Genomic DNA, 24,725 nt, shown 5'->3' with positions numbered 1-24,725 from the left:
TGTTTGTTATGCTGACTTAAGCAACTAAGGAATGCCCTTATTCCAGCCCCAGAGAACTCGCCCCAGAAAGCAGGCAAGAATTCATGTAAGAGAACTCAAGGATGTGATTTCACACTTTCTTGCCAGACCGTCTCGCCTGATGAAGGGAAGAGAAGCCTGTCGACGTTTTCACAGTGAGGAGCCATCTGTGATTAAACTGCAGGCACAGGACAGGCCGGCCTCAGTGCTGGGGTCCATCAGCGTCTTTCTTGTAGGTGTACTTGGGTTAGCCCCTGGAGTCCTGGAGGTACAGTGGTTAAGAGCTCGGCTGCTAACCAAAAAGTCGGCAGTTCGAATCCACTAGCTGCTCCTTGGAAACCTTATGGGGCAGTTCTGCTCTGTCCTATGAGTTGGAATCAACTCAATGACAACAGATTTGGTTTGGTTTCCAGAAAAGCTGGGTCTAAACCAAACCAAACTCATTTCTGTTGAGTTGATTCTGACTCATAGCGACCCTATAGGACAGAGTAGAACTGCCCCATAGGGTTTCCAAGGAGTAGCTGGTGGATTTTAACTGCTGACCTCTTGGATAGCAGCTGAGCTCTTTTCCACTGCACCACCAGGGCTCCAAGCTGGGTACAGGGGCCACTAAAGGGTCCCTGGGTGGCACGAATGATTTGCACCTGACTACTAACCTAGGCTAACCTAAGGGCTGGTAGAGGCACCTCGGGAGAAAGCCCTGGCGATCTGCTTCCATAAAGATTATAGCTGAGAAGACCTTGCAGGACAGTCCTACTCTGTAACACGTGGTGCTGCCATGAGTCGGGGGCCGAGTCGATACCAGCTAACAACAACAACATGGCCTAGCAGGCTGTCTTGGGGCTTCTGGATGACTCGAGGTTGTGATGCTTCTTGTTCATAGTTCAGTGCATGGAGTTAGGGGGGCTATGCCCTGTGCAGTTGCTGGACCAAAACGAAGGTCACAGTAAGAGCCTGGGTTACTATATCCAGATGTGCCAGTAATTGGAGAGCGCCCACGTGCGATGCCAAGATGGCGGGGACTGAGTGGAGCCTTGAGCTTTGGGTGCGGGAGGCAACTTTCTATGTGGTGTCTGAGGCTGCTGGCTTGGCTGTGCCAGGGCTGAGTAAAGGAGCTCACGAGGTGGAGATCCCACCCATTCTGCTGTCTTCCTGTTCTTCTGTTGGCATCCAGATAACCAACCAGTCTGACTGGTCTTTGTCTCTCCATTGCCTCTGCCTTGATTCTGGTTTTCGTTTCTCACCTGGACCATTGCAATGGCCTCCAGTTCCTGGTCTGCCCCTCAACATCCTAGCACCCAGGTTTAATGTTCTAACAAGGTCTGACCATATCATTCTGACTGCAAAAAAGTTTAATAGAGTAAAACTTGCAAAAGCCAGAACGTGTGTAAGGCTTAAACCTGTCGGAGACGGTTTTATTATTTTCCATAGCTAACATATTTTCCACTAATAGAGAGTGGTAGAAAAGTAGTGAGACTGTACCCTGCCAAAGGCAGAAAACTTGCAAGCCCCATTGATTTCCGGCTCTCATAGGTTTCGCTGCAGCTCCTCATCCCCTGTAGAAACCCACGGGAGGAAAGGGTACCTTGTCGTTGTTCTGTTTTGCATTTACTTAATCACTAAAGAGAATGACAAGTTTTCTCCGTGTCGCATATTAAGTTGGCTTTGATACGCACCATAGAATAAGTACTTGAAAATATCAAGTAAATCTTTTTTAAGAGAATTAGCCTGGAAGGGTAAGACGTGGCCCGCTTTGAGCCAGAAGAATGGACTCACTGACCCCTGTGGGCCAGTTTCCTTTCCTGGGAGGCCAAAGCTTGTGAATTTTCAAGGCCTCCTTTCTCTTCCTTGACTCAGATCATCTAAGATACTTAACCAACGGGCAGCCTTCCATTGAGCGATTCCCCATCAGCTTTAAAACCTATTTCTCAGGAAACTACTTTCACCACGTTGTGCTGGGAATTTACTGCAATGGCTGCTATGGCTCCCTGGGCATGAGCCGAAGGGCTGAGCTGATGGACAAGCCGTTGACCTTTCGGACGCTGAGTGACCTCGTCTTTGACTTTGAAGACTCCTACAAGAAATACCTGCACACGGTCAAGAAGGTCAAGATTGGGCTGTATGTCCCCCATGAGCCTCATAGCTTCCAGCCCATTGAGTGGAAGCAGCTGGTCCTCAACGTCTCAAAGATGTTGAGGGCTGACATAAGGAAGGAGCTGGAGAAATACGCGAGGGACATGAGAATGAAGGTAGGTGCAGGGAAGACATGAGTCCTGGTGGCGCAGCGGTTAAAGCTCTTGGCTGCCAACCCTAAAGTTCGGCAGTTCGAACCCATCAGCGGCTTTGTGGGAGAAAGACCTAGTGATCTGCTTCTGTAAAGATTACAGCCAAAAAAACCCTATGGTGCAGTTCTACTCTGTCCCATAAGGTCGCTGAGTTGGAATTGACTCTGAGGCAGACAACAGCAGGAAAGACAAAGGGGCGATCCAAGAAGGCTCCTTCCCCACGTGTCCTCTCTCTCCCCCTCCTCCCTCCCTCCCCACCTCTTGCCACGTGCCCCTTGTATCTGAAATGGTCACTGGCCACCCTAATAAGACAAAAAGATAAGTCATTTGCTGCTGTTTGATGTGACAAGTAAAATCTCTTTCTGTACATGTTATTGTTCGGTGCTGTTGAGTCGGTTTCAACTCGTAGTGACCCTGCGTACAACTGAACAAAACCCTGCTTGGTCCTGCACCACCCTCACAACTGCTGCTGTGTTTAAAAAATCAGAGCTAAAACCAGTGTTAGAGCAGTGTCTTGGCCTGCAATTTCTTAATGAAATCAAATCCAAAATCTTAGTAATTTTATAACGAAGCTCTAGTTTTATTCTGTTTTGACCTTATAATAGGGTGACCAGCCATCCCAATTTTCCCACAACAGAGGGGTTTCCCAGGACACGAACTTTTCAGTACTAAAGCCAGGAGAGTCTCAGGTCGCCTCACTTTACAGGATGTAGAGTCACGTGGCAGCGCTGCATTGCTTTGTGAGTCGCAAAGCCCTTTGATGTGAAGTTCTGATCTGGTGTCATAATAACAAGCAAGGCACATTCAGTGTGCTGGCCCCATGAAGTCTATGCTTGTAAACCCTTGTCTCTACCAGTGTCATTTCCAAGGTGACATGATGCCCCCTTGTCCTGTCCCTCCAGGACCGTGGAGTCCCTGGGAGAAGGCTTATGCATACACTGAGGAGAAAAGGATTATGCTGACTTCAGGCTTGGTTAGGATTAGCACCTGAGGACTTGTCATTGTCCCTCTGTGGGGCCTTGAGTGGAGACTCTTGATAAATTGACCACTCTGTGCATGTGTGTGAATGGGAGATTTGGAGGAGAAATAAGCTGGTTTCTGGAGACGTGTAGATGGGACAGTGCCTTCAGGAGGAGAGGAACTTGCAAGCGCTAGACATAGCCCCAGGGGTTTGATGCACAGGGCTCTGCGTCCCTCTCTGGCCTGCAAAGGGGGGCAGGGATGTGATCATCCATAGTACTCTCTGGAAAGTGGCACCCTGCTTCCTGCCAGTGCAGAATGAGAGAGGAGCACCTCTGTCTTGGGCCTCCTCCTTTAGAAGCCTTTCTGGTCCATGCCTTCTAAACTATGGGATGGTGAATGGGCTGGGGCTGTGTTACAGGAAGACGTGAGGGTGGGGCTCCTTTGGGAACTGGTGTGGTGACTCCTTCTATCTCCTTCAGATCCTGAAACCTGCAAGTGCCCACTCTCCTACCCAAGTGAGAAGCCGGGGAAAATCCCTGTCCCCACGAAGGAGACAGGCAAGCCCTCCGAGACGGCTCGGCAGACGAGACAAATCGTGAGTAATATTTTCTCCTCCCCAACTCAAGGCCAAACTCACACTCTCCTGGGGCTATCCTGACCCTTGGGGACAAAGCTGTGTCCTGGGCTTGGCATTGGACCTAGACAGTGATCTCCAAAAGGACTGCTCCTCACTCAGGAGACAGGTCCTGTGGAAAAGGACCCACTGTGGGTGTCAGCCCATTGCTGTTACTCTAGGCACAGTCACTTGTGCACACAAATGGGGGAGAAGCTCCAGACAGCATGAGAGGAAAGCTGTCCTGAAACTGGGCAGCGTGGAAGGAGCTCTGGACCTACAAGTAGGACACCTGGGTTCTGGAACCAGCTCAGCTGTGTATGAGCTGTATGAGCTTCGGCATGTCATGTAATCTTTCTGGGCTTTTCTTACCCATAAAATGGAGTTGTTAGAATTTGTGAACTTTTCTAAAATTTTACAGTCTTTTGAGCCCAGCAGAAAGTGTGGTTACCACCAATGGATGGTGGCATCTGAAATACCCCCAGGCTTATCCTCGTCCTTGGCCAACTCTACTCTCCCGTTTTAGTCCTAAAGATGGTTTCAGCACAGGTTTGTCCTTTTAAGGGGCAGGATGGCTTCGGACCTTTCTTATGTGGCCTCCCAACCCTCACCCTAAGCTGATCACCACCCCTGACCCCTGGCCCTGGCCCAACCTTGTCTCTCTTCCTCTCTGATTCAAATATCTATTAATTGCTGTCACTGAGCAAGATGGCAGTTCCCCTATGAGCATATAAACTCTCCCCAGAGGCCAGTTAGCATAGAGTGAGTGACCAAGAGACAGGAATCTGGCCACTCATAAAGCAGAGGAAGGGGACACTTTCATCTGATTCGTTATCTTTGCTGTCAATCTCCAGCCAAAGTTGAGCATACTACAGTGTAAGGCTCTTCCCTTAGCCCCAAGAGTCCAGAGCATGTGAAAGCCTAACTGTCCTACCTGGCAAAAGATTTATGCACGGAATGAGAGCCATTGGTTTTATGATGATTCCTGTTTGGATCCATTTTACATGTGTCCACAGGGACTGCCAGGTCAGAGGCATGTTAAGTTTTTAATCAGAGAAAGTTACCGTGATTGCCTGGGGATGCTGAAGTCAATAAGATCTTAGAAACTGGCTGTGGGGACGAATGTCAGGACGATAAGCTAGGCGGTGGTGGCTGTGTTTGTTGTTGCTGTTGTTTGAGAAGAGGGGAAGAAGAACATGAGTTGAAGTTGAGACTGTGAACTTGAGGTGCTTCTTAGGCATTCAGGAAGAGCGTCCTAGAAGCTGCTGAAAATGCAGACCTGGAGGGGTCAGGAAGGAAGGCCTGAGGGAGATGGGGATTCTTTCCATCACCTTCCTCCCTCTGTGCACAGAGGAGGTTGATCTCCAGCCCCAGAGCGGGAGGCCCCAGAGCCCCAGCCCCAGAGTGGAAGGCCTCAGAGCCCCAGTCCCAGAGCGCAAGGCCTCAGGAGCACAGAGATGATTGCTTGACATTTGTTGAAAGCATAAACTTCAAAAGTGGTGAGGAGTGGCTGCAAGCAGCCTCTGAACCTCCCAGGCCTATGACCTGTCCTGCAGCCCTTTCTCCTGGATAGAGAGAATGGGTTCCTAGGAGTCTTTCTTCATAAACTCCTTCCGGTAGGTCAGAAGTCTTAAACAAGTAGGACGAGGTGGCCTTGAACCAGTTTGAGCATCGAAACACTAAGTGGGAAGAGGGAGCCAAGGTGGCTTTTGGGTCTGTATGGTCAATTTCATATGAGCAAACTCAGTCAGACCGTGATTATTTTTGGTGGCAGAGTCCTTGCCATTTTTCTTCTCTCTTCCCAGTGTTTGGAGATTGGGTAGGGAATCAAGAGAGCGAATATCTTGGCTGAAGTTTCAAAATAGATTGAGGTGGTATGAGGGAGGAAGATTCTCTTCCCACTTCCTCCTAGCCCTGACTTCCGAGTTACAGGGCAGGGGAGGAGGTTGCAGGGGCCACCGCGCAGGAGAACAGTTCCTCCTAGCCCTGACTTCCGAGTTACAGGGCAGGGGAGGAGGTTGCAGGGGCCACCGCGCAGGAGAACAGTTCCTCCTAGCCCTGACTGCTGAGTTACGGGGCTGGGGAGGAGGTTGCAGGGGCCACCATGTAGGAGGAGAGGGAAGAGAAATGCAGAAGACGAGAGTAAAATGGAGGGCTGTGAGAGCTGGGAACCCAAAGAAGAACCGGAGCACCAAGCCCCTCCCTCCCTCTCCAGATGCCTGTTTCCGCCATTGCTACAGTCTAGAACCCAGGACACCTTGCTTCCTAGAGGGATGCTTGGAGAAAAGCAGTTTCTCAGCTTCTGCCCGTGGCTCCCAGCAAGCATGTTTTTCTCCAGGTAATCTTGCTTTTGGTGACAAAACGAGAAAGTGACCAGTATGATTATGACCCAACAACTCCAAAACTCTGGGGATCCTTCTACAGGATCGTCAAGACAAGGAAAGTGTTGGTGACTGTCACTGTGTTATTATTTCAGCATTACATAAGGCCATCAGGCCATTTCTAAATGTGTTGGGTGCCATGATGAAGCTTGGGAGTGGCCTAAAGGGCGGAAAATTACCACAATAGGCAAGAGGCCCATCAGCTGTGGGGTCCCACCCCACCTGTGTGTAGATAATTTTAGTGGCTTTCTATCCCCATCCACCTCCTCCCTACAGCTGGGGCTATTTCCAGCCCTGGATTCCTCTCCATTTTTGCACTTGTCTGAATAATCCTTCTAGAAGGGAAGGAGGATCAGTGTCACTGGGTTGACAGAAGAGAGTCAGCTGAGTGGGAGGTCAGGCAGCAGCCAGGGCACTGCATCCGTGGAGACAGACTGCCAAGAGGGAAATGGGGACTCCCCCACCCCTTCCACCCAGGAGTCCTTTTTTATACTCTGCCTCCCTGGGGTGTTTAAATCCTCTTCCACACAGAGCGGTCAAGCGGTTTCCTTTGGTTCTTAAAGAGACAGGGAGTCGGAGGTTGAGATCCCATGTTTGAAAAGCCCTCTGTGAACTTAAACTGGCCCCTCCACACCATGGGGTTCAGTTTTCTTGACACTGTTTCACTGAAGGGAGTTCGCAGTAGTTCCCAACCAGGGCCAGGCTGCCCTCTGGGGGTGGGAGAATAGAAAGGTGATGGGAGAGTTTTTGCTTATTACAGTAATAGAGGGTGCTTCCCCATTTGGAGCCAGGCACCAGAGATGGTCAAGACCATCCTGCCCAATAAAGAGCCATACCATTTAAAATGCCAACAGTACACCATTACTGAATGTTTTGATCAAAGATTCTATAGTAGAATCCTGATCAAAAGGGGGGAAATGAGGAACAGAATTTCAAATTGTAATGGAATCCAGACTTTCTGGAGCCAGTGAGGCTAGATATACCCCAAAAACTATAGACCTGATATAATCTTTAAACCCTAAACCAAAAATATCTCCTAAAGTCTTCTTTAAACCAAATAGTAGTTTAGCTTAATTAGTAAAGAGTGTCTGCCTTGAGCATTGTGTTCTTTTAAAGATCTATATGGAATCAAATTGATAACAGCAATGTGAAAGTTAGACAGGAAGCTTGGGGGCAATGAGTTTATGTTATTGAGGAAGGAACAACATGGAAAAGGAGGGTGAGAATGGTTGCACAGTTTGAAGAATGTAATCAGTATCGCTGCATTGTGCTTGTAGAAATTGTTGAATTGGCGTTATGTTTTGCTGTGTATATTTTCAACAATAACAAAAAAAAGAGAATAAATTATTAAGGGGAAAAAAAGACACCCTATGGAGTACAGTTCTACTCCATGGGGTTGCCATGAGTTGGGATCAACTCAACTACATCCGACAACGGTGTACGGATTGATAGTACATAGCCCATAGATAGGTTGTGGAGCTTTAATAAGATAGGAGACACTCCACAAGAAGCTCAGTGCCAGAACGTAGCAGAGGCTCACTATGAAACTAACCAACATAAAAACATAAAAAAAAAAAAGTAAAATGCCGACAGCGCCCCCACTGAGAATTCAGTGCTCCCTGAGGCCCTTTCATCTCTGACAGTTGACTGTCTTGATTTGCTGCCCGTGACCTGAGCCTGGGAGCGGGAGTGAGTGGACAGTGCTTTTCTGGCTCAGCTGCCTGTGTTAGCGTGAAAGCAGCTCCTGCCAGTTGGAATGACCGTGTGGAACATTCTTCAGAACTAGGGCAAGAGTCCCTGAGGACCCACAAGAAACTTTGTATTCTCTCCTTTGTATTGCTCCTTTTCCCCCATTTCTCCTCCTTTTCTCTTTGCTGTTGATGTTTCTTTTCCTCTTTTTCTTCCTCTTTGATTTCCTTTCTTCATCATGTGTCTCTGTAGCAGCTTGTGGCTCTCGTGGGCATTGCTCTCTCTGCTAGAGTCAGTCCCTTCAGGCTCCCAGAGGCTCATCAGCCCTACCTCAAGATAAAGTCTTCCAAGCAGAGCTGCAGGCGGGCAATGGAATTGCCACTCCCTTGTATCCTAGGAGCCCTGGTGATACAGTGGTTAAGCACCCTGCCGCTAACTGAACATTTGGCGGTTCAAACCCACCAGTCACTCCGGAGGAGAAAGATGTGGCAGTCTGCTTCTGTAAAGATTATAGCTTTGGAAACCCTGTGGAGCAGTTCTACTCTGTCCTGTAGGATTGCTACAAGCCGTGATCCACTTGACAGCAGTGGCTTTGGTTTGGTTTCTGTCACGAAGGGTTGCCTGGCTTCAGGCATCTGCAGAGTAAGGCCACAAATCCCCAAACCAGACCAGCTGCTGTCGAGTCGGTTCCAGCCCACGGTGACCCCAGGTGTTACAGAGCAGGCCAGAGGCTTTTCAAGGATGTTGTAGAGAATAAATTTGGTTCCATAATCCAATCACATTGAAGAGATTTTGACCAAAAGAAGTTATTCTCCTTATACCCGAAATGAGGAAAGATCTGAGGGTAGAAAAGAGAAAATTTCCTTAGGTGGAAGGCGGAGGGGGAAACAAAAAGGAAAGAAGAGAGAACTGGGAAGCTATGGAGGCAAAAGTGAAACCTCTCAGATACTAGGGGATTTCTTTCCTGAAGAGGCCCAGTTTCCACCCGGATGACTGCCAACTTAGCTCCTCACAGAATTACATATGGCCCAGGGTCCCTGGGGGGGCAGTGCTAGATCAGCAGTAGAATTCTCACCTTCCGTGTGGGAGACCTGGGTTCAATTCTTGGCCAACACACCTCGTGGGCAGCCACTACCCATCTGTCAGTGGAGGCTTATGCGTTGCTCTGATGCTTCCAGACTAAGGTCGACTAGTAAGAAAGGCCTGGCAATCTACTTCCAAAAATCAGCCAAAGAAAACCCCGAGGATCACAATGGCCCAATCCATAACCAGTCATGGGGATGGTGTAGAGCCAGGCAGCGTGGGGTCGCCATGAGTCAGGGGCTGACTCCATAGCAACTATCAACAACGGAGTCCCTGGGGTTGCTTGGAGAAGCCAGCAGAAATGACGGGCCTTATCAGGAATGACTGCATCAAGCAGAATAAGTGGGGAACCTCCATGACCTCACTGTTGCAGGCGGTCAGGCAAGGTCAGGGTTCCCAGTGCTGAGGGCTCTCAGAACAGAAAGGAGGGGTGAGAGCAAAGCCTGGGCCTGTGCCCTGGGGTCTCAGGTAGGGGCCTGTGACTCAGCCTCTGCCCAGAGCCTCCCCTTAGGGAAGACCTGGGGGAAGGGCAAAGGGCTGGGGAATCTCTCCGGGGCCAAGTCTCTCTTGGCTGAGGCCTCTCTGTTTACATAAGGACTTCAGCTGCCTGCCCTGTCAGCTGCTCCTGTGGTGTCTGCAGCCCTGGGGAGGGAGGAATGTGAGAGTGGAGCAGGGCTGTCCTTGAATGAGGGTGACAGGTGTGAATGAACTTCCTCCATCTCAGTGCCCCTCCACTCAGGCCACACTGCCTCCCTGGCCTCCCACCTAGGCCATCAGCCCTAAATCGGGCCTGGCCTGATTCCCTCCAGCCTGGCAAAACAGGAGGGCCTCGGGTCTCTGCCTACACTTCTAAAGGCAAGGCCCGTGCCAGCCCTGATTTAACCTGCTCCAGGCTGCCAACATTGAGGACTAAGAAGTCAGTGTTAGAGCTGCCCTTTTACTGCAGGTGAACATCCCACCTTCTAGAGCTATGACCTCAGAGGGGCAGGAGCAAGAAGCACAGAAGACTGGCTGCTGTCTGTGCTTCCCCATCCTACAGCCCTGAGCCTGGTGACCCTCTAGGGCAGGTGGCCCATGCCCACAAAGTGCCTCCACATGTAGGAGAGGAGCTGGAGGTCAGTGTTCTTCAGAAGAAAAGGAATGGCTACTGGCCCTGTTGAGAGCCATTGTCTTGGTAACATGAATACCTAACAAGGTTCTTGGCACAAAGTGCTGCTTAGTAAATTCTCCAGAGTCATTAACAGGCAAGCCTTAGGGGCCCAGCTCTGACACCACCACTGGGGTCTTTACATCCATCCTGCCCAGCAGCAGCTGGGGTGGGGGGAGGTATGGACAAGTGAGGAGAGGAGGTGCTTCAGACAGCCCTCAGCCAGATCAGAGGCTGGTGGCCTGGGCGGAGCCCGACACAATCTCCTTCCACTTACTGCCGCTTCTCTTTAATCCAGTCTCCCACACTTCTTGTATGTACAGCCCAGGAAGTGGTGGGGTCCTCACTTCCCTTAAACCTAGTCTCCCACACCTCTTGTCTGTACAGCCCAGGAGGTGGTGGGGTCCCCACTTCCCTTAAACCCAGTCTCCCACACCTCTTGTATGTACAGCCCAGGAGGTGGTGGGGTCCCCACTTCCCTTAAACCCAGTCTCCCACACCTCTTGTATGTACAGCCCAGGAGGTCGTGGGGTCCCCACTTCCCTTAAACCCAGTCTCCCACACCTCTTGTATGTACAGCCCAGGAGGTGGTGGGGTGCCCTTTCCCTTAAACCCAGTCTCCCACACCTCTTGTATGTACAGCCCAGGAGGTGGTGGGGTCCCCCTTCCCTTAAATCCAGTTTCCCACACCTGTTGCATGTACAGCATAGGAGGTGGTGTGGTCCCCACTTCCCTTAAACCCAGTCGCCCACTCCCGTTGTATGTACAGCCCAGGAGGTTGTAGGGTCCCTTTCCCTTAAAACCAGTCTCCCACACCTCTTGTATGTACAGTCCAGGAAGCAGGGGGTTCCCCTTCCCTTAAACCCAGTCTCCCATACCTCTTGTATGTACAGCCCAGGAGGTGGTGGGGTCCCCCTTCCCTTAATCCAGTCTCCCACACACCTATTTATGTACAGCCCAGGAGGCGGTGGAGTCCCCCTTCCCTTAATCCAGTCTCCCACACACCTATTTATGTACAGCCCAGGAGGTGGTGGGGTCCCCCTTCTCTTAATCCAGTCTCCCACACACCTATTTATGTACAGCCCAGGAGGTGGGGGGTCCCCCTTCCCTTAATCCAGTCTCCCACACACCTATTTATGTACAGCCCAGGAGGCGGTGGGGTCCCCCTTCCCTTAATCCAGTCTCCCACACACCTATTTATGGACAGCCCAGGAGGTGGGGGCGTCCCCTTTCCCTTAATCCAGTCTCCCACACACCTATTTATGTACAGCCCAGGAGGTGGGGGCGTCCCCTTTCCCTTAATCCAGTCTCCCACACACCTATTTATGTACAGCCCAGGAGGCGGTGGGGTCCCCCTTCCCTTAATCCAGTCTCCCACACACCTATTTATGTACAGCCCAGGAGGCGGTGGGGTCCCCACTTCAGTCCCCAACCTGCTGCCATCACTTCCTGCCTCTCAGGCTTTTAGTGGCTTCACTGGTGCCAATATCCATCCAGTGGGCTGTTCCTCAGCTTGAGGCTGCCTCAGAGTGTGAAGGACTCAATGCGACACTTGGCACATTTGGGGGATGATTCACACTCCCCAGATTGTCCAGAGCTAGTTAGGGTGGTAATAGTCGTAGTGTCTCCGGGCATAACTCTGTGGGCCCAGCCCTGCTCCTCCCCACCTGCTTCCCCTCTGGACACCCTGGGCCATGGCTGGCTCAGTGAGAGTGCTGCTCCTAGAATGGAGACCAGCCAGGGTCAAGGGGACCTGGGAAGGCCATCAGGCTTTTACCCTGGGCACGTTTGCCTGGGGAGAGTTGAGGCTGAGTTCATCTATCTGTGTGGAGAGAGAAGTGGCCCTTTGCTCCTCCCACAAAGCAAGTCAAAGGAACCCGAAACAGTGCCCCTAAAACAGGCCACCTGAGAGCTCTCCAACAGGAAAATCCTTTGATGTCTTTCCCCTCTTTGGATTGGGGAGGGGTTTGGAGAAATATACTGTCGAGTCTAAAATAATCACTCCGAATCTGATGAAAGATTCTGGGCAAGTGCAGGCCCAGCTGAGTCATCCTCTTGGTGCTTGAGTTTCTTAAAAATAAACCCCTTATAATGTTCTAACTATAGCTGGGGGAGCCCCACAGGGGGCCTCCCCACACACAGCAGCTCACAGCTCTGCCCTGAGATGAGCTGGCAAGGCCTGAACGGGATTTCTGGAGGGGCCCACAGGCAGGCGGAGGTTGTGAGAACCCACTCCTGCCCTTCACCAGGCCAGAAGGGGAGAAAGAAAGAGTCCCTTTTCTGGGCAGTCCATCTGGAGTCCCAGTTTAACTCTTTTTTCTGCTGGCACTAACCTTTTCCTCTCCTGGATTCTGGGTACTTCGGATGAGGTGGGGGGTGGGGGGTGGGCAGAGACCTAGAGGAGAGAAAAGACAGACCAATGTAGAGTCACGCTCAGCTTTTCAAGCAGGAGGCTCCCCAGGCTTCGCAGCAGAACAGCAAGGCCTCTCCTAGCCAGAAAAAATGTCCTTCCTACTTGCTAATTCTCAGTGCCATCATGGCAACTTGGATTTCCAGCTTAGGACTTAGTTAAAATGAAACTATTTCATGATAAAGGTGACATATGAAACTCTATCAGCCATTTACACATTAGTGAGAACTAAAGTTTACTGAGAGGTACTAGATATTCAGCAGTGGGGAGTTATAGATGAATTCACTTGGGCCCTGCTCTCAAGCTGTTCACAAGGATTATAAATTGGCAGGATTCTCTTAACAGATTTACAAAAGAAAGTGCAATGGAATATAGAAGAAGAAGCAATGGGTTGTGAGGGTAGGGTGTCACAAAACATCTCACGGAAGAAGTGGCACTTGGGTTGGACCTCGCAGGAGGGTCAGCAGATGTGGGGGAGGGCATTCCAGACAGAGCAGCATTAGCCAAGGTGCAGAGTGGGAGAGTAGGTGGTGTACTAGAGGCTTGAGAGGCTGTTTTGGCTAGGTGGGGACAATTGGGGCCAGTTTTCGTAGCGGTAAAGGGTGTGGGCTCCAAATTCACACTGCCTGGGGACGGCTCTGGCTCTGCTACTTGCTAACCATGTGACTTTGAGCAAGTTCCCTAATGTTCTGGGCCTTCGTTTTCTCTTCTGTGAACAGGTAGTAAGACTGTCAACCCCGTAAGGTTGTGGCGAGGATTAATGAATATGTGCAAACTTCTTAGAACAGCGCCTAGCACATAAAGTGCTTAATAAAGGCTGTTTATAATACCCTGGCACCTGGTAGGAGTTGGGGGATTGGTAGGATTGCCAGGGAAAGGTTTAGAAAAAAGGAGGCCAAAGACCCTGAATTAAATTTCATGTATTTTCAAGGATGCCAGTAGCAGAACACAGGTGAAGGTAAAAAGTCAAGCTTCAGGAGCACACAAAGTACAGAAAAAGTGGAAATTCTTCCCTCAGGGCTGGAGAGCACCAAAGTGAAGAATTCGGGTGACTGGCCAGAAAGCAGCTTCTCTGAGGAGGTGCCAAGTCTGTGGCAAGTTAGCTACAGGGTCCTGTAGAAGCTCACACTGCAGGAATGAGAGGGGAGCCTTGTCCTCCTGGTTCCTGTCCTGTATCTGTCCTGGCACCAACTCCCCAGTGGTGCTGCTGGTGACAGCACTCAGTGAGAGAAGACAGCTCAGTGCAGATCTGTCCTAACCCTCAGAAGCAGTTGTAAGCATTATTCTCATACAAGGGCAGCATGTTATGTTTCAGGGGTAGAGGCGTGATGTGGTGTTGAGGAAGACGCCAGACCAGGAAGAAAGAATGCAAGAAAGGCTCAGAAACTGGGGGTGCTGGAGCTGACTGTTGGGTTCTGCAAGGACCATGGAACAAGGAATTTTCTTGTTAAGTTGTCGTTGTTAGGCGCCATTGAGTCAGATGCGACTCATAGCGACTATACGCTCAACACTGCCCGGTCCTGTGCCATCCTCACAATTGTTGCTATGCTTGAGCCCATGTTGCACCCAGTGTCAATCTGTCTCGTTGAGGGCCTTCCTCTTTTCCGCTGACCCTCTACTTTACCAAGCATGATGTCCTTCTCCAGGGACTGATCCGTCCTGACAGTAGGTCCAAAGCATGTAAGATGTAGTCTCAAACCATCCTTGCTTCTAAAGAGCATTCTGATTGTACTTCTTCCAAGACAGACTTGTTCTTTCTTTTGGCAGTCCATGGTATATTCAATATTCTTCACCAACATCACAATTCAAAGGCGTCAATTCTTCTTCGGTCTTCCTTATTCATTGTCCAGCTTTCACATGCATATGATGTGATTGAAAATACCATGGCTTGGGTCAGGCGCACCTTAGTCTTCAAGGTGACATCTTTGCTTTTCAACACTTTAAAGAGGTCCTTTGTAGCAGATTTGCCCAGTGCAATGCGTCTTTTGATTTCTTGACTGCTGCTTCCATGGGTGTTGATTGTAGATCTAAGTAAAATGAAATCCTTGATAACTTCAATCTTTTTTCCATTTATCATGATGTTGCTCATTGGTCCAGTTGTGAGGATTTTTGTTTTCTTTATGTTGAGGTGTAATCCATACTGAAGACTGTGGTCCTTGATCTTTATCAGTAAGTGCTTCAAGTCCTCTTCACTTTTAGCAAGCAAGGCTGTGTCATCTGCATAATGCAGGTTGTTAATGAGTCTTCCTCCAATCCTGTTGCCCCATTCTTCATCATATAGTCCAGCTTCTCAGATTATTTGCTCAGCATACAGATTGAATACGTGTGGTGAAAGGATACAACCCTGACGCACACCTTTCCTGACTTTAAACCAATCAGTATCCCCTTATTCTGTCCAAATAACTGCCTCTTGATCTATATAAAGGTTCCTCATGAGCACAATTAAGTGTTCTGGAATTCCCATTCCTCACAGTGTTATCCATAGTTTGTTATGATCCACACAGTCGAATGCCTTTACATAGTAAATAAAACACAGGTAAACATCCTTCTGGTATTCTCTGCTTTCAGACAGGATCCATCTGACATCAGCAATGATATCCCTGGTTCCACGTCCTCTTCTAAAACCGGCCTGAATTTCTGGCAGTTCCCTGTCGATATACTGCTGCAGCCGTTTTTGAATGATTTTCAGCAAAATTTTGCTTGTGTGCAATATTAATGATATTGTTCAATAATTTCCTCATTCAGTTGGATCACCTTTCTTGGGAATGGGCATAAATATGCATCTCTTCCAGTCGGTTGGCCAGGTAGCTATCTTCCAAATTTCTCGGCATAGATGAATGAGCACCTCCAGCACTGCATCCGTTTGTTGAAACATCTCAATTGATATTCCATCAATTCCTGGAGCCTTGTTTTTCGCCAATGCCTTCAGAGCAGCTTGGACTTCTTCCTTCAGTACCATCGGTTCCTGATCATATGCTACCTCTTGAAGTGGTTGAACGTCGACTAATTCTTTTTGGTATAATGACTCTGTGTATTCCTTCCATCTTCTTTTGATGCTTCCTGTGTCGTCTAATATTTTCCCCATAGAATCCTTCACCATTGCAACTTGCAGCTTGAGTTTTTTCTTTAGTTCTTTCAGCTTGAGAAACGCTGAGTGTGTTCATCCCTTTTGGTTTTCTGTCTCCAGCTCTTTGCACATGTCATTATAATACTTTACTTTGTCTTCTCGAGCTGCCCTTTGAAAACTTCTGTTCAGTTCTTTGACTTTATCATTTCTTCCTTTTGCTTTAACTGCTCAACGTTTGAGAGCAAGTTTCAGAGTCTCCTCTGACATCCATCTTGATCTTTTCTTTCATTCCTGTCTTTTCAATGACCTCTTGCTTTCTTTATGTATGATGTCCTTGCACAACTTGTCTAGTGTTTGGTCATTAGCATTCAGTGTGTGAAGTCTGTTCTTGAGATGGTCTCTAAATTCAGGTGGGATATACTCAAGGTCATATTTTGGCTCTCGTGGACTTGCTCTGATTGTCTTCAGTTTCAACTTGAACTTGCGTATGAGCAATTGATGGTCTGTACCACAGTCGGCCCCTGGCCTTGTCCTGACTGATGATATTGAGCTTTTCCATCGTGTCTTCCCACAGATGTAGTTGATTTGACTACTCTGTATTCCATCTGGTGGGGTCCATGTGAATAGTCGCTGTTTATGTTGGTGAAAAATGGTATTTGCGATGAAGAACTTGGTGGTCTTGCAAAATTCTACCATTCGATCTCTGGCATTGTTTCTATCACCAAGGCCGTATTTTCCAACTACGGATCCTTCTTTGTTGTTTCCAACTTTTGCACTGCAATCACCAGTAATTATCAATGCATCCTGATTGCATGTTCGATCAATTTCAAACTGCAGAAGCTGATAAAAATCTTCAATTTCTTCATCTTTGGCTTTTGTGGTTGGTGTGTAAGTTTGCACAACAGTTGTATTAACTGGTCTTCCTTGTAAGTGTATGGATATTATCCTATCACTGACAGCATCGTACTTCAGGATAGATCTTGAAATGCTCTTTTTGACAATGAATGCAACACCATTCCTCTTCAAGTTGTCATTCCTGGCATGGTAGACTATATGATTGTCCAATTCAAAATGGCAAATTCCAGTCCATTTGAGCTCACTAACGCCTAGGATATCAATGTTTATGCATTCTGTTTCATTTTTGATGATTTTAAATTTTCCTAGATTCATACTTTGTACATTCCAGGTTCTGATTATTAATGGATGTTTGCAGCTGCTGCTTCTCATTTTGAGTTGTGCCACATCAGCAAATGAAGGTCCCAAAAGCTTGACTCCAGCCACATTGTTAAGGTTGACTCTACTGTGAGGAGGGAGCTCTCCCCCTGTCTTTTGAGTGCCTTCCAAGCTGTGGGGGCCTCATCTTCTGGCACTATATCAGACAATGCTCTGCTGCTATGCATAAGGTTTTCACTGGCTAATTCTTTTCAGAAGTAGACTGCAGGGTCCTTCTTCCTAGTCTGTCTTAGTCTGGAAGGTCAGCTGAAACCTGTCCGCCATGGGTGACCCTGCTGGTATCTGAATACCAGTGGCATAGCTTCCAGCATCACAGCAACACACAAGCTCCCACAGTATGACAAACTGACAGACATGTGGGGATCTTGTTAAGTACATCAAAGAAAAAAAAAAAAGCCAGTTGCCATCACGTTGATTCTTCCAACTCATGGCAACTCCATGTGTGCAGAGTAGAGCTATGCTCCATAGGGTTTTCATGGCTGCAACCTTTCGGAAACAAATGCAAGGCTTTTCTCACGAGGCGCCTCTGGGTGGGTTGGAACCGCCAACCTTCTGGTTAGCAGTCAAGTGCTTAACCATTTGCTCCACCCAGGGAGAAATTGCTTCACCTTCACAGACAATACGGAGATCTGAAGAGCTCCGTGGCTTAGGTCCTGCATAGTCGGTAGGGTACAGGGGAGAAGACTGTCTCTTAGAAGCATGCAAGACTCCTGAGTGGAATTACAGAGTTTGCTAGGAACATGTTCTCCTTATTCCACATACTAACCTTCCTCTAAGGACCCCTGGTGGTGCAATAGTTAAGTGCTTGGCTGCCAACCAAAAGGTGAGTGGTTCGAACTCATCTCCTACTCCACAGGAGAAAAGACCCAGCAATCTGCTCCCATAAAGATTACAGCCTAGGAAACCCCGTGGGGCAGTTCTACTCTGTCCTGTAGGGTCGCTATGTATCAGAATTGGCTCAATGGCACACAACAATAACAACCTTCCTCAGGCTTTTTTTTTTCAGGCTGACTCAACACTGACTGTTACTGGAATCATGTCATATTCATGAGGTAGTGGTGGGAAATGGTATCAGTTAGGGTTAGGTTTGGCCACGGGTGAGGTCTGAGCTGTGGCTTGAACATCATTCACTGCACGTGAAAGAAGTCCAGCAGAAGCGGCACACGGCTTCCGGCTCTGCCTTCCTAGGTGCGCCAGCTCAGGGTGCAAGCTCCAGCCATCACGTCCACACTCCAGTCAGCAGGGAGAGAAAGGGGAGGAAGAAGACAAAGGCACATACCAGTTGTCATAACTGACGGCCGTACCACACTTCTACTTAAATCTCATTGGCTACCACTTAGTCCCAGGCTATACCAGGATACAGGGGGGCTGGGAAATGTAGTTGTATTCTAGGCAGCTGTGTGCCCAGGGGAGCCCTGGTGGTGCCGTAGTTAAGAGCTTGGCTGCTAACCAAAAGGTCAACAGTTCAAATCCATCAGCAGCTCCTTGGAAACCCTATGGATCAGTTCTACTCTGTCCTATAGGGTCACTATGAGTTAGAATCGACTCAATGGGAATGGGTTTGGTGTTTTTTTTTTTGATATGCCCAGGTAAAAATCAGGAGTGTTTTTACTAAGGAGGAAGGGGCGAGTGGGTATTAAAAGGCAACTAACAGAGTCTGCTACACAGAGATAATTAAAAACATCAGCTAAAAAACATATGTGTGTGTATATGTCTATACATATATTACACGTACTTTGGACATGTTATCAGGAGGGACCAATCCCTGGATAAGGACATCATGCTTGGTAAATTAAAGGTCAGCAAAAGAGAGGAAGACCCTCAATGAGATAGACTGACACAGTGGCTGCAACTATGGGCTCGAGCATAGCAATGATTGTGAGGATGGTGCAGGACCAGGCGGTGTGCCGTTCTGTTGTACACAGGGGTGCTATGAATCGAAACCAACTCAATGGCACCTAACAACAACAGTATATATTTGGATAAGGGACGTAGGTTACATAGTTACAAAATCAGGGGGGCAGGGTGGGAATCATACAGGTGCTTCAAGGTTATCTTTTGGTATGTGGATTTTTGAATACTGAATTTTCTGAAACTGTGGTATATTTGGGAGTAGATTTACCTTTCCAACCACACTTGCCTTGGGCTGATGCTAACTTAGTCTACTTGAGGGGAAAGCTCCCAAATGAGCCATTTGTAGACAAAGAAACAGAGGCTTCATTTTAGGCTTTGTGACAAAAAGAACAAGATACATATGGATTCTTCAAACTTGATTGTCTGTGAGAACCCTAGTTCTTTCCTCATTACTGAGCTGAGGGCTAAGGCAGAGATAGATGTTTAAGTTTGAATCCCCAACAAAATGATGCTCATTTAGCCACCAGCCCAAGGATGGCCCTCACTGTGGCCCTTGAAGCCACTCTTCCAGGCTGGTTGGCACTGGTTCCATTTAAAGGGAATGGCTTATCTTCCAGAGCATGAATGGGCTGGACAGACACCATCACCCTGAAGGTCAGAACCCTTGAGTCCTTTGATATAATAAGCAGGGGTCTACACGCAAAGAAGTGTTGGGATTTCTACCAGCAGTCTGCCATCTTAGCATCATCTGTGTCCCAAGCACCATGAGAAGAGACACAAAGCAAGAAGAGGCATGATTCCTGATCCTAGGAATTTATTCTAATTACAAAACAGGGCATATGGTCAAACTGATAAGTAAGCCCCATGCAATGGAGGCAATAAGGTTACAAGTTATTTTAGGAGGGTGGAGCAGCGAGTCAGAAGGTTTCTTGACCACTCTGAATAATAACCTTTCAGAGGGGATGATCCTAGACTGCTAATGACCACCCGTCCCATCTCTGAGAAGGTGTGTGTGTGTGTGTGTGTGTGTGTGTGTGTGTGTGTGTGTGTGTGTGTGTGTGTGTAGGGGTGGTAGGATGTTTTGCCAAAACCTCTAAGGTCCTTTGCTTGGTAGATGCTAGCTCTTGATTTCTAGCTCTATCAACATTGAATGATTTGGACCACTTTCACGCCAGAGGAAAACCATTTGCTGTTAGGAAATCTTTCTAAGGTATAAACCAAGAAACCCTCCAACAATTATATCTACATTTTAATTTTTTTAATACTGAAGAACAAGGTTCATGTGTAACCTAAAAATGTCTTTGATATTCTTGAAGAAATGGCTAAATGTGAAACTTTTAAGTTAGAATTCGCTAAACATATTGAACATCGTTAAGCTTGGTTTACAACCTTGGTATCTCTTACCTAAGAACCTGAGAGAAACGAAATAAAAAATGGGAGAATTGTAAGATAAATTGTGAGAATGCGTGGGCTCAGTTCTGTATTGGAAAGTCGTCTAATGAAGAGAAATGATGTGCTAACCAAAAACCAAACCCATTGCTGTTGAGTCGATTCCGACTCCTGACGTCCCTGTAGGACAGAGTAGAACAGCCCCATAGTGTTCCCAAGGATCAGCTGATGGATTTGAACTGCCGACCTTTTGGTTAGCAGCTGAGCTCTTAACCACTGCGCCACCAGGGCTCCGATACTGTGCTACTGAATATTTCCCAGTCCGAAGTATTTTCTTTCGTGGCTTCACGTAAGCTGCTCAGGTGTAGTTTTATATTGGCCAGTACTTTCAGGCATGTTTTTAGAGAAGAGATGATTTTTCACTGAATGACTTTCCACATTGATATCTTTTTTTCAGATGAATTCTAAAATATCCACCCTGATCTTACACATTCGAGCCTGGAATACTAACTCTCTCTCAAAGATAACTGAGAACCTGGGTTGCCTTGTAGCTCCAGGCCTTCCCCCGGGCACAAACACTGTAGGAAGCCAAAGTTTCAAGGAGGACTTGGCTCAAATTTTTAGTTCTGCCGTAGTACGTATGCTTTTTTAGACCTTGCAAGGTTTGCAGATACCTGGTTTTAAAAGTTATAGTGTGAGCAAATTCAGGCTTAAAGATGAACAAGCTCATTTAGCTCACTGCAACATTTTTTGAACTCTACATTGAAAGCCTGTTAAAACACTCCTTAAAACCTTAAGGTGGACTTCAGAACAAGAGGTCCAGTGGGAATCTAAGGCTAGCAGGGGGCCCAAATATCAGAAGGGTTAGGAAAACTGAGTAGAGACACTTGAAAATGCTGAGTTACCTTTCTCTGTCCTGTCCTCTCTCCCCACCACCTTTCTGTCTTTTACCCTTAGGCCTGCACTGCCTGAAAAGAAGGTGGCTGACCTCAGCACTCTGAACGAAGTGGGCTATCAAATCCGAATTTAGCTTGGCCACAGTGGCCGCTAAGAGCTTCTACAGTGCTTCTCTCTGCACGCTACCCAGAGTCTTCAGGAGGAACTGTAACTTTTAACAACGTATGAATTTTATTTTTCAGGATTCCCCTGGAAATAGAATCTCAGCGGGTGGTAACAATTAACCTTAAAAAATTCACGAAGGGGCAACCAGGAAAACACCAAAGAACAAGCCCCACTGGGGCTGGGTTGTCCCCTCACTCAAGGTTCCCAGGACACCCACCCTAACTGTGGTTTTGTATTTTTCCAGCACCTTTCTTTTCCTTGCTCTGAACATTATGCCTCACTGGTAGTCCAGGCTCCTGGAATCCTCCCTCCCGCTCTTGGTGCAGTATGGCCACTCAGTCAGTACTAATGTCCTTCTCAGCAATAACGGAAGCGGCGACGGGTGGGTTTTTAAGCAGTCGGTGTTACCTCAGCACCCTGACATCAGATATGCAAACTTAGCCTGTTGTGTTTTTTAATATTCTATTTGTACTGTTTCCCCAATATTTCTCATGGGGATCTCCACAAGTTTGGAGGTTTTTGTTTTTCCTGGTGCACACATGTGATGAGATTTAAGGTATTTTGTACAAGTGTTTTACTAAAAAGCACTGAAATTCTTCTGGCAATATGGGAAACCACCTTCAGGATCTTGGAGTTACTTCCTTCTTAATCTTTCTTAAAGCATTCACTGACAGTTTTTGTCCTTTCAAAACAAAATAAAAACCACATGTAGAAGCAGGTGTATGTTCTGTCACTAACATTTAAACTTTGCAGATTCCAGCAGAAAGCCCAGGAGGCCGAGCCCTGTCACACATATCTGGTAGTGTTGCAGTGACCTCTGGCAGTGTCACCCTCAGAAAGACCAGCAGCCAGGAGTGAGTCCGTAGGTCGAGAACCAGAAAGCCTTTCTGTCCACATTTCATCCGATTTTTGAACTCTGAGTCAGGCTGATTCTGAGGACTAACTGCTGTTAGAGATGTTTTCTGATGTCTTATATTAAGACCAATATGACATAATGTGATTTTTTTTCCCCCAGTACCTTGCTTTTCAGGTACCACTTGATGACATTTGGGAACAAGTAGTGGAAAATACAATGAATTAGAGAATCAGAACTTTTTTTTTTAATGGAAAACTCTTCCGGTACAGTGTTACACCTTATAGTGTGATTACTCCACGAAGCACAGTATAAGCATCTGGCCTGCATACTCAATGGCCACGCAGAGTGGCCCTAAGAACATACACAGTCTGTGTGTTACCAAGAGTACAGCTTCTATTTCATTTCTTTTATCTCGGCAACCATGCCAACTGATAACACCAAAAGGCATTTTAAGTGAAGCTTGCTACAACAGACATGTTACTTCAGTCTCATTGCTTCTCTCTGGCTGTCTGACCCAAGGTGGCTATAGGAAGGGAGTTAAAAAAAAAAAAAAATCTGTCCACTGAGATTTTTTCCGGTAAAACTGCTGGCGGTGACATGAAAAGCAAAACCTTATCCTTCACCATGTGCACAAGAGCCCATTTTTCCCTAAAAATCAGTATTATTAATGGAAAGTATTGTTTTCTTTAAAGAAGTCTAATGTCCTTTATGTGAATAGGTGCAAGCAAGTGTGCATCTCCATTACATTAAAATGCAGTACATGTTAAAAATCCTGACCTCACTTCCTTCAAGTATATCACTACCAGTTAGGACAACTTACAGTGAGTCATCTGTGTACACCTTCACAAGGCAAACCCAGATATGCCGCGTGTACTCAGAGGTCTGGAGTAGTCCCTGAGTCATTTCTGTCTCATTCTGGAACAATACTGATTTAGCCATTTCTGTAGCGATCTATACCTTCTGTTTATCAATCTGAAACTTTATTGTATCCAACCTTCAGTCTGAGACTTTATCGTATCCGATCATATCATTTGCAAGCATTCTAAGAATTTGGAGTAGGATTTGCCAAGTATTCCTGTTGTCCGTTCTCAGATACAGAAGGTCAGATAGTGGCACAGTCTCTTGTTTCCCACAAAAACGGGGAAAAGAACAGGAACACAAACTCTTTCTAATGTCCTGATATATAAGTCTTAAAACTATCAACTGACTTGATGATTCAATTTGTAACCTAACTTCTTCCACCCTCGTTTCTTGATTTTCAAATACACTTCCAACAGCAAAAGTTAATCACAGAAACATGAAAATTCATTTCAAGTATTCTTAGTGGTCATTCTGATTTCCTATGGAATATGTTAATTTCTAAAATGGTAAGGGAAAGGCACCAAGCCCTTGAATTCTAGTGCAATAATTAAAAACCTCATTAAGGCAAGGAAAAAAAAATGACGTATTTTACCCCTCAAAATTGATTTTAAGACTGGCTATAACTCAAAAGATAAAATTGAAACTATGATTTGAAATCTAGTTTTAAAAAAGCTATTAACGCAAGATAAGTTTTATGCTTAAGCCGTCATGGCAATATATGCAAAGTTTAAATGAGTGACAGAATCTTGATTTTAGACTCCATGTTGTCCTGTTTTGAGTATACTTTGTATTCTCTGTACACTGATTTTAGACTCCATTGTGTTTTGAGTACACCTTATTTTTTCTATACACTGAAATCATGCGCATTACACTTTTTCTAAGTCAATTATTTCATAAGGATTTTATTAATAGATATTGGTAAACAGTACTTTGGAAATTTTAATTCAGTATTCTTATTATACCTGAGTCTTTTGTAAGCTACCGTTTTATGTACAATCTTGGACAATTTTTTTGACATACACAATTCCGAATTTGTTTATTCTCTTGGACTTTGTTCTGGCCAATACATTTTTTTAAATCTTAAAAAAACTGTGATTGTTCTAGTGGTATTTTTCTAAGTAAATGAAAACTTGTACAATGGTATTTTAAAGAATGCTCGATAAGTGCATGTCGCAAGTTAGTGTTTTTCTCATTACTTGTATGTTTATAGACAGCATGGGACTTTAATAAAATCATCCTGGAAACTTAGAGTCTAACTTTTTTTCCTTCTAAAAAATGTAAGCTGGTGTGATTTTTTTCTTGTCCTCTCCTTACATACTTGTTTTAGAGAGCCAATTTACTATTCTCTCACTGTCTTCTTTCACAATTTTCAGATTCTGTACAAACATCACTATTCTGGCGTATCTCAGTTTACTCATTTTTCAGCATCACCCTGGGCAATAAAGGCTGGAAAGGGTAATGGAATAGTTTAGAAGGGGCAACAGGCTGGCTCACACCTAAGTGCACCTTCTACGAGACCTTCAGGCACAGGTGTGCTAGTAGACTAATTTATCAGGTAATTTACAAAGTGCAAGTAAACTGACACCTGTCTCCCCACCCACCTGAACTCTCTGGATCCCTAGCTTTGATTTTTAAGAAAGTAAAGGATTAAAAGCAGACAGTTGCTAAATTCTAAAACAAGATGAAGTTTTCAAACATCCACACTATCTTGATATCAAAAGGTAAAACCCAAATTTCATTACGATTCCTCTTTCCATTTAAAACTGGAATAATACAGCACCAGAGACAGCACGGAAACCCTGGTGGCCCGGTGG

General features: G+C 46.6%; 1 protein-coding gene across 3 annotated transcripts in view; it reads left to right on the top strand.

Moving 5' to 3' along the window:
* VASH2 (vasohibin 2) overlaps positions 1–24,708 on the top strand; it is a 43,980-nt gene extending 19,272 nt beyond the window's left edge. For 2 of the 3 annotated variants that reach the window (XM_064276922.1, XM_064276921.1), the window contains 3 exons: positions 1,886–2,267; positions 3,746–3,861; positions 21,090–24,708. In XM_064276922.1, the coding sequence (XP_064132992.1) occupies positions 1,886–2,267; positions 3,746–3,861; positions 21,090–21,162 (571 nt within the window). In that variant the 3' untranslated portion in view covers positions 21,163–24,708. Of the gene's footprint in view, positions 1–1,885; positions 2,268–3,745; positions 3,862–6,094; positions 6,218–21,089 lie in introns of all 3 variants that reach the window. The other variant, XM_064276920.1, reaches the window with a different exon arrangement.
* Positions 24,709–24,725: the final 17 nt, after the last annotated feature.

This window comes from Loxodonta africana, chromosome 25 (assembly GCF_030014295.1).
Source record: "Loxodonta africana isolate mLoxAfr1 chromosome 25, mLoxAfr1.hap2, whole genome shotgun sequence".
NCBI classification, from domain to species: domain Eukaryota; kingdom Metazoa; phylum Chordata; class Mammalia; order Proboscidea; family Elephantidae; genus Loxodonta; species Loxodonta africana.
Note: the sequence above shows the minus strand (reverse complement) of the source record. Positions and strands in the feature narration are given on the sequence as shown.